Here is a 15,361-nt window from a genome sequence, read left to right as displayed (position 1 = left end):
TCTTGCTTGTTTTATTGGTTGTTCGGGTCGGTCGCGGCGTATGAAAAGTTCTATCAATTTTTAATATCTTTTGGTTTGTATATTATTTCCTATTTTTTTCTTATTATTCCTATTCTTATTCTTATGTGGAGTTTCTATTCTTATTACCTCTGTCGTTCCTTAACCACAGGTTATTATAATTCTATAGCTATCAACCATCAAGCCTTCATTCCTCTCCTGCTCCCAAGAAATCACTTTTACTCGCTCTAAATCGCATAAATCACAAACTCCGTCCCTGATGCGCGTTATTTTCTGCTTCTTGCTCCTATTTACAGTACAGCGCCGCTGATCCGAAGATCACGACCCAAAAAAATTTCTTCCAGCTACTTCCATTCACGTCTTCTCCCACACTCCCACCGTCTGCTCGGCTTCTTTTTCCAGCCCACCCTCGCGCGCCAACCCCTTCAGCACCTCGAACGCGGACTTTGTCAACCTGCCGTTTATAAACACTTTTGCGATCGAAAACCTCCCGCAGGCAATCATCCCGCGCAGGATCTCAACACTCTTCAGCACCACCGATTTCTTCTCCTCCTGCTCTGCGCGCGCGCCTAGGGCCGAGATACTAGCATATTCGATCGCGCTCAGAAATGCCTCGATGAAGTGGCCTTCGATTCCGCCCCGCCCGAAAATAGCTTTCAGACTAGCGGGCGGGATCCGGTAAAACAAGTACGCGAGCACTTGCGCCCGCTCTGACGCGGGTCGCCGTAGGAGATGTGTCAGTTCGTAGAGACTGAGCGTTGCTGGGTACGCCTTTGAAATAACAACTTGCTGGATCGTACACTCGAACGGAAGAGTTCTCTCTGTAGTCGAAGGCGTATTTTTCGAGACCTCTGCCTCCTTCTCCTTGACAGTCGACACGTTCGCGTTCGTAACGTTCGCGTTCGTGGCCTTCGCGCTGCTGGCTATGGCAGGCGTCGGCGCCGTAGTCTTCAGTTCCTTACTCTTCAACAGTATCTCTGCAAACTCCTTCGGCAATGTATCAACTTTTTTCACCGCAATCTCTCTCAGTCCATCTTTCTTCTCCACAACAGCCTCCTCCGTGATCTCTTCTATCCGAGATGATTGTCCGGGATAGCTAGATCTTGAACCGTTCTTTGGCTGTGTAGCCGGCGTCGTCGTCTTAACTGATGCTGTAGAATTGGTCTTTCGCTTGCCGCGCTTTTCGTCCCATGCCAGAGCGTTCAATTCCTCACTGACTGACTTGTTGTTCGGCTCGAGTTTCAGCGCTGATTCCAGATCTAACCCACACCCTCCTGTTAGCTGCAGTACACAATCAGAAGAACAAACTGAAATAACAAATACCTGTCCTAGCCTCGCTCAACGACCCCAACTTCCTCCTCGCAACACCCCGTCTCCACAACAACTTCGCCCCAAGCTTATGCCGACTCGCGACCGCCTTGTCCGCATACGTACTCCCGCACGCCGCCAGCAGCCCAAAATCCGCATGCTTCTCCGCGTCCTCCCATTTCTCAAGCTTGATCTCGCACAGCGCCATGTTGGAGAAATACACCGGGTCCGTTGGATCCAGGTCCGCGGCCTGCGTGTAGAGCTCTAACGCGCTGGCGTAGTTTTGCTGCGAAAATGCGGTCGTGCCTTGTGCTTTTAAAGCAGCTGCTGCTGCTTTCATTTTGTCTGCCATCTCTGCTTTAACTCACTCTGCTCACAGTAACGTAGATGACAAGATACTGTTGCGCTGCCCTGTGCTGTGTAGCATACACTGAATTCAAGAAGAACCTGTCCTCGAACTCGTTGTTTTTCTATCAAACGTCGTCCGTCTCTTCCATCACTCTCTTCGCGCTGTTAACATAACTTATGCACACGTTTTTGCACAGTTAGAGCCACAACACAAGCAACGCTCGTATACCCCTGAATAATCCTGAACCTGAAAACGGAGCGAAAGTATTCTAAAGACCCCATCGAAAGAACTACAGAACTAAAGAACTGCCGGCGTGCTTGCTTTCTTTGACAAAATACTGCATCAGACTGCGGTATTCCACCCATCAGCAAAGGAAAAACACAGCTAGCTTGTCACGATGGGTTCTATCGGGATTCCGATCAAGCTTTTGAATGAGTCGCAGGTATGTAGTGATTGTGTGGATCGATCATACCGGTGATGCTTGAAAAGATGTGGATAGATGCTAACATGGTGAATTGTCTAGGGACATACTGTCACTCTAGAACTTACTACCGGACAGGCCTACAGAGGAAAATTGATCGAGGGTATGTTCTGTGTTTTCAATTCGATTCAACCCACCGCCCCTGCTGATGGCATGCTAACTTTCGCGACTTAGTCGAGGACAACATGAACTGCCAGCTACGAGATATACAAGTCACCGCGCGCGACGGCCGCGTCTCTCATCTCGAGCAAGTCTACATCCGCGGCTCGCACGTTCGATTTTTCATCGTCCCGGATATGCTAAGGTACGTCTCCTCCTCCTCCTCCTCCTCCTGCCATTTCGTGAATGTGCTGCAGTACTAACACCTCTATGTAGAAACGCGCCGATGTTTAGATCAAGCGGGTTGAAAGGAAAGGGTGTTGGTCTTGCGCGTGGAAAGGCGACGGTGCAGCGTGCTTCGAAGATCCAGAAAACGAGATGATGCGTGAGCGTGCTAGAGTAGAGTATGCGGTGTCGATGGCGATTGGGGGGAGTGGCGGACTGTCGTTACCGTTGTTTGCAGGGATGGGTTATACGGGAAAGAAAAAGTGGTGCGAGAAATAGGAAAGAGAGGAGAGAAGGAGATAGCTGTATGGTGACTGCAAGACGCGTCTGGTCTTGCTTCGGACAATGTGGCTGGATATCCTCGAGTTACATTCTATTCGGCCTTGATTCTCATTCTTCTGTTCTTTGAATTCCTGCTATTTTTGATCTCCTACTATAATCACTAGCCACCAGCCGGTCGACAGACTGATGTCCATGTGTATAATATATTTCGTTGTTAGTTATTTGTTTCCAGCTTCTCCCACGCAGTCTGTTTCTCGCAGGTCTATGTTTAGAATGTGTCTATCGAATAGATGGACTTTTGCCTACATTTTTGTAGCACGGTTTAGTAGATTGTAGGAAAAGGTGCAGCTGGGAATGAATAAGTGCTGGTGCTGTTGTTCATGCTTGTGGCGAAGTCGCGTCGTCGCGCGCCGAAGGGTTGTCGTTGGATGACATAATGAGGGGATAAGCGATGGATAAGTGGAAGGTAAGTGGGAGTTGTAGTGGAAGCGCAAGTGATTAGGAAGATAGTAGATGATGGTTCATTATCAGGAAGACTGGGTAAGCCAGGCTTCCTTAAATATTACTCTACAAGATGCCTCATTCTATCCTCTCGCCGGAAGAGATTAGTCTCCACGTTAGCAGGACGAGGAGGCTGGCTCTCGAGGAGTAAGAATGTTAGTAAATGAGTGTGGTTTGTTGACAAGAAGAAACCGTGCGGAGGATGAAGGGATCTTTGATGAGGGGAAACCTCCCTGCTCATGCCTTAGCGTCCTGCGAAGTACTCTTCATGCGGGAGGGTGTAGGCGTGACCTTGTGAAGTGAGGCAGAGGTAATCTCCCGTGGATGGACTGCTGGTTAGGCGTTCTGAGGTGAGGCAAGATGGCTGGGCTCTTGCAGGGATAGATGTAGTAGACGGACAAGCATCGTGAGGTGAGGCAGGATGACAGGTCTCTGACACGGATGAGGGTTTGGAGGAGGCCGGGCAGTTCTGCCTCGCAACCTCATGACATTGCTAATGCTGCTTCCTTGATGCGCTTGGTAATATTTACGCCCCCTATATCTGTAATAACCAGTATAATACCACAACAAGTACTTCTTCTAGTTCTATAAAAGTTATATCACCAGAAAATCACTCTCATTGTACAAGTCAGCGCAGAAATACCAGATCCCTCGCCCATCGTCAACTCAACGCGTAACTAATCAATTTAAATCCAAACATCCCAACCGTGCCTCTCTCCGTGTCCCACCACCAATTTACAAACCACCCTTCACGCTCCACCTTTCTCCCCGCCCCGGAGCTCTTCTCTCCACGCAGTTACCTCTACTAACCTCTACTCAATTATATCCCCTGCGATCTCATTTTTTTTATTTCAGAGGGTAGAAAATTGTGAGGTGAACCGCGGTTAAAAACCGTGTCGCATATCTGCTCCCAGCCCGGTTTGCTCGCCGACCTCCGTCAGTACCGAGAACAAAGAGAGCAGACGTGATTTTTCCTGACGACAATGTCGTCCGCGACCACGACATTGCGGATTGCAAAGGAATTGGCAAATATTCAGAAAAGTCCAGATCAAGGTACGTCCTCCCGCCGTCTTGCGGACCAAACACCGCGCACGGTTCTATTTTATTCAAGTGAAGCACGATGCTAATACTCTACGACCCTAGGAATATATGTATACTTTGACGAAAAAAACCTGATGCGTGCGCAGGCACTTATACTAGGCCCTCTCGACACTCCCTACGAATACGGCCTTTTCGAATTCAAAATGTCCTTTCCTGAAGGTCCGTCCCCCCCCGCCTCCACACCACGGACTATTGACGAAACTAATGCCTACTTGATTCTAGGGTATCCCTCAAAGCCGCCGTGCGTGAGCGCGCTGACTACCAACGATGGATGGACGCGGTTTAATCCAAACGTGAGTTCTGCGCTAGATGATGAGCTACGTGAGATTACGGATCGGTGCTGACTTTGCACAGATATACGCGAATGGCAAAGTGTGTCTCTCAATCCTAGGGTACGTCCTTCCCTCTACTTCACAACCTCCTTGAACGAGATACTAACTGTCTTTGTAGGACGTGGAGAGGCGAGGCAGGCGAGCAGTGGTCGTCAGCGCAGGGGATCGAGTCCGTGCTGATGTCGATCCAGAGCCTGATGTGCTCCAACCCGTTCGAGAACGAGCCCGGTTTCGGCCCCGGGAGTGAGCGGGAGTCGCTTCACCGTGACAAGGCGCAGCAGTATATTCAAAAGGTAAGTTCTGTGCTGTGCTCTTAATTGAAGCTCTTAATTGAAGAGCGCGGGCTGACGGCTACCTAGATTCAACACGAGACACTCAGGATTTCTGTAATCAAGCGACTGGAAGAATCGCTGCATATTTCATCCGTGACCGGGAAGGTTAAAAAGACACCAGAGAACGAGCAACCAGAGGACGTGCCCGCAGACGTGCCGTTCAAAGACCTCTGCAAACGCCTCTTCCGCTACTACTACCCGTCCTACATGCGCACGATCGCGCGCGAAAAGCAATCCATCAAAGACAACACCTTTTTCGAAACAATGCCGTTCGAGGGCCCAGACAACGAAATGAAGGGCTCGTTCGACTACGCCGACCTCGAGCGACGCATGCACGCCATCACCGCCGCGCTCGACAAGGAAACAGAGCACTGGGCAACCGAGGGCGCCGAGGCCGTCCGCAACCACGACGCGGCCGCGTCGATGCTCAGCGGCATGTATTCCCAGATCGCGGGGTACCTCGTGCGAACATACGACGGCACGGTGACGCTCGAGCTCGTGGATGATAACCCGTTTGTCTGGAGGATTATCTATTTCGGGCGGCCGACGACGAGCCTTGACGGCGCGCTGTTCCGCATCAAACTTGCGTTCTCGGTCAGGTTTCCTGAGGAGCAACCTAGAGCTGTCTACGAGACTCCCATATACCACCTAAATATCACCCGTACGTCCCACCCCCCCTCTCTCCCCCCCCTCTCTCTTCCAACTAACAAACCCTCAGCAAGCGGAATACCATACTACCGCCCCTCAAAACCCGAAGACCCACAGTCCCACATCGAAGCCCTGATCGCAAGTCTAGAGAACGACAAGCTCTCGCCAGATCCGCGCACGTGGATGAACCTCGACGCCGCAGAACTGTACTTTGGCTCTGACGCGCAAAAGAAAGAGTACCGCAGGACCTTCAGACGCGCCGTCATGCGTTCTGCAGAGTATTAATCTCTCTCACAACTTTTTTTCTCTTTGTGTCTCTTGTAGCTCAACTTGTGCACAAGAAGCTTCCTTTGCATTTCTCGAATTGCTTCGGTATCGGTTTCATAATTATTGCATAGTTAGACGATAGGAATAGCCTGATTCGGCAATATATACATATTCACCCACGTATGCGTCCAAAGCTTCGTCACTTTACAGCTTGAGATCGCGATAATAGATGACGAATATTGTCTACATATCTAGTTGGAAAAGTATTCTAAGCATTGCGGAGGCGAAGACTGCGCCGTGGCGTTGGAAGATTCGGCTATGCTGTTCGGTGTACGGCGCATCGTACGCGATGCGGGAGAATAGACCATATCGATAAGAGATTGACGAGGCTGTGCGATCAAAACTGTGAATAATAGATAAAGATATACTGATCAATCGAGGGTATATTCTACTCGACCAACCCCCGGCTGTCCTTGCACCCACGCAACACGGCGCAAGCCGCTCTAACACCATCAGAGCAGTCACAATGCAATCGTCAACCGCAATCGCCGCAGAAGTAATCGGTTCACTGATCGATCAACTCAGTCCGCTGATCCACAAAGGCATCGACGAGCTCGAGCAAAAGGTCGACGAAGATCGCAGCGCGCCCGAACGCGAGGCCTTCACGCGCTCGTTCGTCGACGTCGTCGAGAGCCTTAACCTCAACGTCGTCATTATCAGCACTCGACATACTTATAAAGGTCATGTGAACTGGTTCGTCAAGAAGGTGGGCAAGCGCGAGTACTACGTCTATTTTGCGCCGAGGAACTTCACCTGGGCGCTCAAGAACCTGGGCGATGGGGGGGTGGGAGAATTGGTCGCTGAAAGGGACCAACTGGGTGCGGTGGGGAATGATCGTTAAGTTTCATGGGCACTGGGATTAGAGTATGGGGACGCCTTATCAAGTGCGCAATGAAAAAGAGTTTCCTGGATGGGAGGGTATTGAAGGAGCGATCGACTACGTCGCGCCCAAACGCGTTTGAATAATGTCCAGAGAGAGTGTGTCTGATGGACAATCTGAATGGTTATGAGCCTCTCTGCACAGAGAGAGAGCTATCAGTGTGGGATTTACCGCTTGTGGCGTTCTCGCTGGAAGATATGAGTTGATAATCGAAATAGGAATGGGGATATATCAACGATAACCCCTTGCTTTCCTCGACGCATCCCTTTCCTCGTAGTACCCTCGCCACCGCGGTCTGTCAACGAACCAGCGCAGTCTGGCTATCAAGACATTGACAATCAAAGCGGACAGCAAAGCACAGACACAGCGGTGGAGTGAGTCCCTTGCCAGCGGAGGCAGCTTGCGGACTGGACAGTTCAGGTGAGACTCTGGGCTTACGCGGCTACCTAAAAAAGTCAATTAGTCCAGCGAGAGCGCATGAGAGAGCGACAACGGCGAGGGAGGGAGGGAGGGAGGGTTGCTGGTTTGGGTGCCTGTGCGTATCGATAGATACAAAGAGGGTCTGCAGGTGGGTGTATGTGAGTGAGCGTGTGTAAGTTGTAAAAGCCAGACTATGGCGCTTTCGCTGTCTAAACTCGTGAGGTTATGAACCCTGCGCGGGAGGAGACAGAGTTCTGTTCTCTACAGTTTTGCGATTATTCCTTAAAGAGTACACAGACTGCCCTGTCCCGGGCTTTAGTTTTTTTTGACAGCGGGGATAATACTCAACCAATTGTCCGTCCGGAAAATGATCTGACCGGTCGACGAGGACGAGCCAGCGAGCCAGCCAGGTCTACACCGACCGAGAACCCCTTGGCACGGACGCACACACAGACACACAGACTGGCAAGGAAACCCAACATAACGTGACATGATAGCGCCTGAGCGTCTGAGGGTCCAGCTGTCTGGCTAGATGGCTACTACCCCGAGCTGCAGCCTGTGGTGGAGCTGCTGCTGCTGCAGGCTGCGGTTTTTCTCGCAGCGCACTACAGCGGATGGAAAAAAAGGCAGACTAGTGCCGGATCTGACAGACAACCTCCGCTGGCTCACTTATGATGTATAGAAGCACGCAGTGAAGAATCTGCAATTGACTTTTTTCTGCCTTCTTCATTTGAATCGTGAAAGATTCCTGCAAGATGTGGAATGCAGGTTTTCACCGGTCTTGATATCGTAGGCTCGGTGTATCGTGCGTGGTCTAGGTCTCTCTCGTACACACGTAGACCCTCGAGACCTACCTACCTGCATCTGCTGCAACTACGCTAATTAAGCGAACAAAACAAGCGGGAGACGAGGCGCCTCCTTCTCCTTTCTGAGTGATTTTTCTTGTAAGATAAGGGCTGTACGCGAGATTGTTGACTGGTTGGTGGAATTGTGGGTGTGGATGTGGACTGGGTGAGGAGGTTGTGAGATATGACACGAGATGGCATCAGTCTGTTGGTGTGGCAGACCGAGTTAAGGACATCAAGCAGTCGCTCATTGACTCTCAGCAAGGTCAATTGATCAATTGAGTAATAATTCCTTACACAGAGAGTCTACTTGTCCAGCTGCAGTGTGACCATCAAAGCTACAGAAAATGCACACCTCCAGCACAACTATCTGATAACTCTGATAACCCGCGATAACAACTCCCACTTCCGTTTCTAGCCCTCACTTCACAGCCAGAGCGCCATCAGGCAAGAAAAGCGCCTGTCCCTGCCTAACAAGCTGTAAAAGAGCGTTTCGTGGCGTTTTCCGGATTGAGCAGAGAGCAGAGTCAAGGGTCTGGCTAGGCTTCTGTACGTTCCAGTTTTACGCCTGAGCCGATTGGTTCCTGGCGCCAACGGTGCTTGCTAGTGAGGTGCGAGAAAGTCTAGAAGCTAAAGGCGCAGGTTAGCGGGGATGAAATGGGTTAGTGGGGTTTAATGACTTTGCCAGAGAGGTTGAGTGAGGGTGGAAAGAAGCAGGTGCTAGAAATCCGGTCAGGGCTGGTTATCAGTTAGGGACTAGTTACCTACGACTTTAGTGAGACTACTGACTGTTGACTGCCCTGTGGTTGGCCGATTCCCACTTTTGGCCCCACCGAGCCGGTTGACAGGTCGCTCGATGCAGCGCTTGAGCTTTGAGCTCTCCAGCTCACACCTCACAACTTGCACTGACCTCAAGTCAGGGCTTGCTCACTCACTGTGCGTTGTGAGGAGAACTTTAAAAATCGCTCTGCTGAAGTTCTTCTGTGACCTCCGGCGAGAAGACCGAGTTGGGAAGCGAACTGGAGACAGAGACTGCTTTGCTTTGCTGTTCAGTCCCTGCGTGCGTGAGACATTGACAATCTCATCCCTTGATTCCATATCCCATCCATCAAGTGGAGCAAGAAAGATGCCACGAGAGCGTTCAAGTCTCAGCGGCCACGTCAAAAGCCGAGGAAGCGCAAAGAAAGAGAGCCCGGGCGATCAAACAATGCAAAATAAATAAATAAATAATAATAATAAATAGTTAGTTGCTTACAGTTCACCTGATTCGTTCCCATTTCGAATGACAGCTCAGCTCTTCCTGTCATCGAGAGACAAATCAGCTTAGTTGACTACTATGAAAACTTTTCGTTCGATTCAGTAGCTTCCTCCATCAGCAATATGTAAATAAATTGTGAGAGTGCATGTGACGATCAATACTCTTTTCTGACTTTTGTAAAACTATTCCTAAACTCCGAATTGTCGTTTAAAAGATGTCCGACTTACCGTTGGATTACTAATATATTACACCACTCTTTGTGAGTGAGTGAGTGAGTTCTTTTAGAAATTTTCACGCGTGGCGAGAATGACGGAAGAATAGGCCGGCAATTCATGTGCCGAGTTTCTACAGTGCAGAATTCTTCGTCTCAAGATGATCTTATTCCTGCATTGCGTCCGAGGATGAAATCGAGAGAAAAGTTGAAAAAAAACTGAAGAAAAGAGGAGAAGAAAAAAAGATGCAGCGGAGAAGTCCGCCTAAAGTTAACTCAACTCAACTCACTCAACTTCCCTCGGTCTTGCGTCAACCTCTGCCCGTTTTTTTTTCCGCTCGTCTGTCGGACTATTTTGCACTTACTTTTTCCAGGAATTTATTGACAATATACCTCTCTCTGCCCTCTCCTCGTTTGCTGCCCTACTGCTTACCTCGTTTACCGGCGGCATCCGCCCGAGCGGGCGATCCACACTGTCGTCATTCTCGGTTGTGGAGAAGTAGGTACCGAAGTACTTTGGTTCACTTTCGCGCTTGGTTTGTGTACTGTGTTTGCATCTTGGATCAGCATATGTCATAATGTGCGTTGAGTGAGTGAGCGTTTGGTTCAGCACATTTGATCTGCTTGAAGGAGAGAGTGTGCAGTCCCTGCCGCTGGGAGTATGAAAACATAACCAAAGCAGATCTACACTGCACACATCCACAGAGAAGAGTAGAGATGGAATGTGGAAGAAGTAGAAAAGACGCTATATGATTTGTAGAAGACAGTGATCGTCATGGCTGCCGGTGCTCTGGGGCGCGCGCGTGTGACGAAGATATATCCCATTCCATTCACAATCTGTTCGTCCAATCAACAAAAATGAACACGAAAGAAAGCAAAAGAAAAACAAAAAAGCAAAGACAAAACAACAGAGCGAGAGTGAGGAAAGAGGAGTAAAAAGGAAATTGCATATCCGAGACGATGACGAGGGGGTGATTGCAATCTGGCGAATATCTCGTGCTTGTCTTGTGGTCTTTGTAACAGATCTGTGAAAATCATAGCAGGGCTGCGTTTCACATATACATCGAATACGCTGGATTGTTGCTCTTTCAGTTACTGCATCTCCAGCTACCAACTGCAGCAAAGAGCAGCGCAGCGATTACTTTAGACGCATATCCTCTTCCTACGTTCGCGTAACGACCACAACGACAATGCCACAACAAAAGCACCCCGATCTCATCAACGCGCGCATTCGTATCAAATTACAGTCTCAGACTCTATCCAGCCCTGAACCACCGACCAAGAAAATGTATGCGGGGCAAGACGAGAGAGATACTCGCGAAGCGCGCTGAATCAGAGTATCGAGTATCGCGCATCAAATTACACCTCCCCCGCGCGCGTTTCACGACAGCAAAGAAAGACCGCTAAACATAAGACTAACAAAAACAAGGAGCCACTAAACGCAGCCGACCCCAGACATATAGCAGAAAGGTGCAAGGATGTGGAATTAGCATCAGGAGGGAGTTTCAACATTCGCGTACGCCAAACGTATTATGAAGGCGTCAGGGTCTGCGTTCAGGCCTTCTTCACCAACCAGCTCAGGGTCCACACCCCGGCTGAGCGTCTACGAGGAGGAGGAACAGCTCAGAGCAGAGCAGAGCAGAGCGCTGCAGTGCACTCGCTGCATGCCACAAGACTCGCGCGAGTTTGTCTTGTCTGTACTCTGCCCCATCCCCGCGATTACACACCCTCGTTTCCCACAGCTTCTTCCTCTCTCCCCCTCGGCCATTTTCTTTTTCATCGCGGCGCATTTTTCAGTTTTTGGCTTTTGGTTTTTTTTTTTTTCAGTTTTCAGTTTTTCAGTTTTGCGTTTGTGGTTTCGGCAAAGCTTAATTTGACAAACCTTGCTTGAGCCGCGCGTGGGAGCCTGGATCTGATTGTGAGCCGGGCAGGGTAGGGAGAAGTGCAGCCTGAGCACTGCTGGTGCTGCTGCAGACAGTACCTCTGCTGGTGATGATGAGTGGCGATAGACGTGATGAGTGCTCTTGGTATCTTCAAGACTCTCGAGAGGCAAATACAGCAGCCGTTCTGTCTCACACACGAATGAATGAAAACGAATGACTGACAGATGTCTCTCTCCAAGAGTTTGCACCTTCCCCATCGGCCAAACCCTCGCCCCGCCCTTTCCCTCATCGTCTTTCAGCCCTCGTCAAACCGGTTGCAACCCGGCAGAGTTTGTTGCGGATAAAGTTCACGCAAGGCGTTTGCGTGAGCGAGCGAGCGAGCGAGGAGCGAGAGGCAGGCGAGGGCTGTTGCTCTCGACTGGGGGTGCATGAGTGCAGACGAGGTGGATGCAGGACACTGGAACCGCTGCTCCGCTGCTCCGACGAGGGCAGTGGGGACATGCTGTTCACACTTGTTCTTCTCGAGGAGGAAAAAGAAGAAGCTAGGGTCTTCTAGACACTTGCTCGAATCGCACTGAGAGGCTAGAAGCGTCGTGTTGTGTACTGCTTATTTCTGTCTATTTGAACAATTCAGCTCGAGTTTTGCAAAGAATACATACCCATCCAAAATAGTCTCAACAACAACATCTCTATCCTCATCTAGAAACATTCTCTCTCTCTCTCTGTTATCTTCTCTCTCTACACCAATCAGCAACAAGCAGCAAGCGCATCAGACGCTGCAGGAGTTTCAGTGAGGTAGCGAGCGAGCGAGGTCCGGCCCTGCAGGAACATGCACGCCTGCAGCGCATGGCAGCTACAGCGTACAGTGTAGCATATATATCGGTCATTTCTCGGGTTCGTTCGACCTTTGAAACAGACTGAGCAGACAGAGACAGAGGCAGAGTTCAAATTGGATTGAAGTTGGAGTGCGAACGAAATTGATCTTTCGGTGTCGACAGTCTTCTTCTGACTGTGTTCATTAAACAGCACAGATGATTCTATTCGTAATGAAGTCTACTCTGAGCTATTATTCAAGAGACTACACCGACCTACGCCATCAATTCATACTTCATACTTCACACTTCATAGTTCACAATCATACAGCAGCGATTCCATTTCAAGAACACCAGGAATGCCAGAAAAAGAAACCGCCAGCTGCGGCAATTAGGCGATTTGCGCACTAACGCACTCGCAGTCGCCTGATTTGGATGATGACGATGATGTTGAGGTCGGTGTATGAGAGGAGGAGAAGAGATTATGCCATGCGCTACGACGCAAGACATCTACACCACCACCACCCTCCACGTCCACTTTAACATCCAAAAATGACAAATTCAAGAATCAGAGACAGTCAGAAAAGATAATAACTGTCCTGATTGGGCACCAAGCTTTGCAGCACCCTAGAGCGCGGGTGAGCGAATCGGGGCGATCAGGTTATTTATCCTGGTTCGCGCACGTCCGCTTTGCCTAAGCCTTTCTTATCGTCGCTGGATTATAATAGCAGGACAATTGTGTTAATTTCATACTGTTAGGATGGGTTTATGAGTCTTCTATGTTTAGGATATGGAGTGGATACATGGTGGGGATGGATACGATGAGGGGGCAGCTCTCGTCTCTAATTAGAACTGATTTATCCAAGCAGAGTCTAAAAATCAACAAGGCAGCTATCTTGAGCGCACCAGACCAAGACATACAAAAACAGAGCTAACATTGCGAGATTATCGCTACTTCTCCCGATCAGGTAATGTAGTCTGAAAAGAGTAAACTCAGTCTGTTTATCAAGCAACTCGATTTGTATAGACATTTCATGCAATTACAATCCAGAGCAGAGACGAGGAGCTAGAAATGGAATATGACGCGCTGTACGTACAGCAGGGTAGGAGTAAACGAGGAAATAAGACAAAAGAGTAGAAAAAGAAGATGACTCGCAATGCAATGCAGAAGAGCAGCAGCAGCAGCAGCCGTAGTGAGCAAGGCCCCGCAACCGAGAGCATGCACCGCACCGACACTGCTCAAAAAGAGAGACAGAGACAGAGAGAAAGTAGGATTGAATAAACGAAGCAGTTAAGAACAAGAGAAAAGGTAGTTAGAAGAAAAGAGTTAGGCTAGTCGGCTCGGGTTACTCCCACGCTTTCACGAGGCAGCGCGGGCTGTCGCGGGGAGGACAGAGTAATTAGTTGCAGTGGACAAAGACAAAGACAGCTTGGCGTGAAGGTGTAATATCTGGACCTGTGAACCGAGACTGCATGCCGCTGACTCTGAGAGCAGTGCAGTGTGAATAGTGTGAATAGTAGCAGCAGTAGTAACAGCAACAGTAGTAGTAACAACAGCAGCAACAGCAACAGCAGTGATTGGGGCATCAGTAACTGGGCAGTAACTGAGCAGAACAGAGCAGAGCAGTCAGTGAGCAGGCAGCAGTGACTAAAGCCCTACCCGCCCGGTTCACAAACCAGAACCAGGACTCCAAAACAAAGCAACGAGCCGAGGACCGAGAGTCCAAAAAGGGAAGGACTTCCAAACCTGCGGTTTAACCAGTTTAAGCAAAGCGCGGGAGGGTACCTCGCGCGGATTAGAGTTGCTCGTACCCGGACTCCGGGCAGCAGATGACTTCTCGATTATTTTGGCAGAGCCTGAGGCTTATTGTGTTTACTCTCCTCCGTCGCTGTACTTATATCCCCCGACTTCTTCTTCTTCCTCATCTTCTTGCTCTTCACCATCCCCATCCTCTTCTCTCCCTTCACCACCGCCCTGCTGCTTGCTCTCCCATACCACTGCCTGCTCTACATTGCATGCTCACATCCACCTCCTCTCTCCCCCCACCTCCACTCTCCCTCCACAATGCTATCTGATCCACCGACCCAGCTCGGCAGGTCCCTCTCCCGCAAGCTCAAGCGCAGATTCACCATGCCCAAATCGCCCTCCTTCTCCTCCTCTTCCTCCTCCACCTCCTCCTCTTCTCAATTTGACCTCTTCCCCCGCATCCCCGCCCGCAACCGCTCCGACTCCGCCAGCAACGCCAGCAACTCCTCCTCCTCCGCCGGCTACGCATCCACCCAACACACATTCGACACCTCTGACTTCTCCCGCGCCGCCTCTCTCTTGTCCTCGCACAATCCCGCCTCCTCGACCGCATCCCTCCCGCTCTCGCTCTGCTCCTGCTCGGCCTCCTCGGCGCCCTCGTCGCCGTCAACACCCCGTCTCGTGCAGGACCAGTCGTTCTTTGAAATCTGCAGCCCAGAGATGTCGTTCGATGCCCACGCCGTGCCGCGCGAGTGCTCGCAGTGCGAAGAGCCTGATGAGGCCGAGCAGCTCGCGAGCCGGATCCTCGAGAAGGTGAACGCCGAGAGCTCGGATGATCTGTGGTACATTTAGCTGCAGTGCACTTCAACACACTTGACACGATTACGAACGCTGGTACGGATGGATGGCTGGACTGGTGTAGGATACAATGGGTTTAAACGGTTTCTTTTTTTATTATGGGCAAAACGGAGTCTTTGGTTTGGGATACATTTTATAGATATCTGGTTCGGATTGCTTTTATGGTGTTTGGGCATTTATACAATAATAGATTATTATACACTATTAGTACTGCATACTCGTAATCATGCTCAATTGCTATATACTCCTTCTTTACCGATTGATCAGATATCATAGATATTGAGATGTCGTGGGATAATGCTGAACGGAGTAATTTGTGTTATTATTCAGGCCACAACATCTACTAGCAACAGCAGCAACAGCAGCAACAGCAGCAACAGCAGCAACAGCAGCAGCAGCAACAACAGCAGCAGCAATCAGCTACAATACATCTACACCGTCAAT

The 15,361-nt window shown here is 49.9% G+C and overlaps 5 protein-coding genes across 5 annotated transcripts; 3 read left to right on the top strand and 2 right to left on the bottom strand.

The window, feature by feature from the left end:
* Window positions 1-43: 43 nt before the first annotated feature.
* Window positions 44-1,758, bottom strand: BZA70DRAFT_176386 (uncharacterized protein). The gene is made up of 2 exons (XM_064909902.1): window positions 1,342-1,758; window positions 44-1,277 (listed from the first exon to the last, which is right to left on the bottom strand). Exons 1-2 carry the CDS (start codon window positions 1,676-1,678, stop codon window positions 373-375), a joined length of 1,242 nt encoding a protein of 413 aa, XP_064768257.1. The 5' UTR covers window positions 1,679-1,758; the 3' UTR covers window positions 44-372.
* A 117-nt stretch (window positions 1,759-1,875) lies between these two features.
* Window positions 1,876-2,981, top strand: BZA70DRAFT_176368 (uncharacterized protein). The gene is made up of 4 exons (XM_064909901.1): window positions 1,876-2,117; window positions 2,199-2,259; window positions 2,331-2,460; window positions 2,532-2,981. The coding sequence occupies exons 1-4, from the start codon at window positions 2,073-2,075 to the stop codon at window positions 2,635-2,637; spliced, it is 342 nt and encodes a 113-aa protein (XP_064768256.1). The 5' UTR covers window positions 1,876-2,072; the 3' UTR covers window positions 2,638-2,981.
* Window positions 2,982-4,246: 1,265 nt separating this feature from the next.
* Window positions 4,247-5,961, top strand: BZA70DRAFT_267750 (ubiquitin-conjugating enzyme/RWD-like protein; the record flags this gene model as incomplete). Its single annotated transcript, XM_064911124.1, has 7 exons — window positions 4,247-4,316; window positions 4,407-4,523; window positions 4,587-4,657; window positions 4,719-4,756; window positions 4,815-4,989; window positions 5,056-5,689; window positions 5,747-5,961. 7 exons carry the CDS (start codon window positions 4,247-4,249, stop codon window positions 5,959-5,961), a joined length of 1,320 nt encoding a protein of 439 aa, XP_064768255.1.
* A 5,834-nt stretch (window positions 5,962-11,795) lies between these two features.
* On the bottom strand, window positions 11,796-12,187 carry BZA70DRAFT_267748 (uncharacterized protein; the record flags this gene model as incomplete). The annotated part of the gene is made up of 2 exons (XM_064911123.1): window positions 11,796-12,082; window positions 12,160-12,187. The coding sequence occupies 2 exons, from the start codon at window positions 12,185-12,187 to the stop codon at window positions 11,796-11,798; spliced, it is 315 nt and encodes a 104-aa protein (XP_064768254.1).
* Window positions 12,188-14,206: 2,019 nt separating this feature from the next.
* BZA70DRAFT_279345 (uncharacterized protein) lies at window positions 14,207-15,117 on the top strand. Its single transcript, XM_064912761.1, has one exon. The coding sequence runs from the start codon at window positions 14,378-14,380 to the stop codon at window positions 14,909-14,911; it is 534 nt and encodes a 177-aa protein (XP_064768253.1). The 5' UTR covers window positions 14,207-14,377; the 3' UTR covers window positions 14,912-15,117.
* The last annotated feature ends 244 nt before the right edge of the window (window positions 15,118-15,361 follow it).

The sequence above is a fragment of the Myxozyma melibiosi genome (genome assembly GCF_037950935.1).
Source record: "Myxozyma melibiosi strain Phaff 52-87 chromosome Unknown BZA70scaffold_6, whole genome shotgun sequence".
NCBI classification, from domain to species: domain Eukaryota; kingdom Fungi; phylum Ascomycota; class Lipomycetes; order Lipomycetales; family Lipomycetaceae; genus Myxozyma; species Myxozyma melibiosi.
Note: the sequence above shows the minus strand (reverse complement) of the source record. Positions and strands in the feature narration are given on the sequence as shown.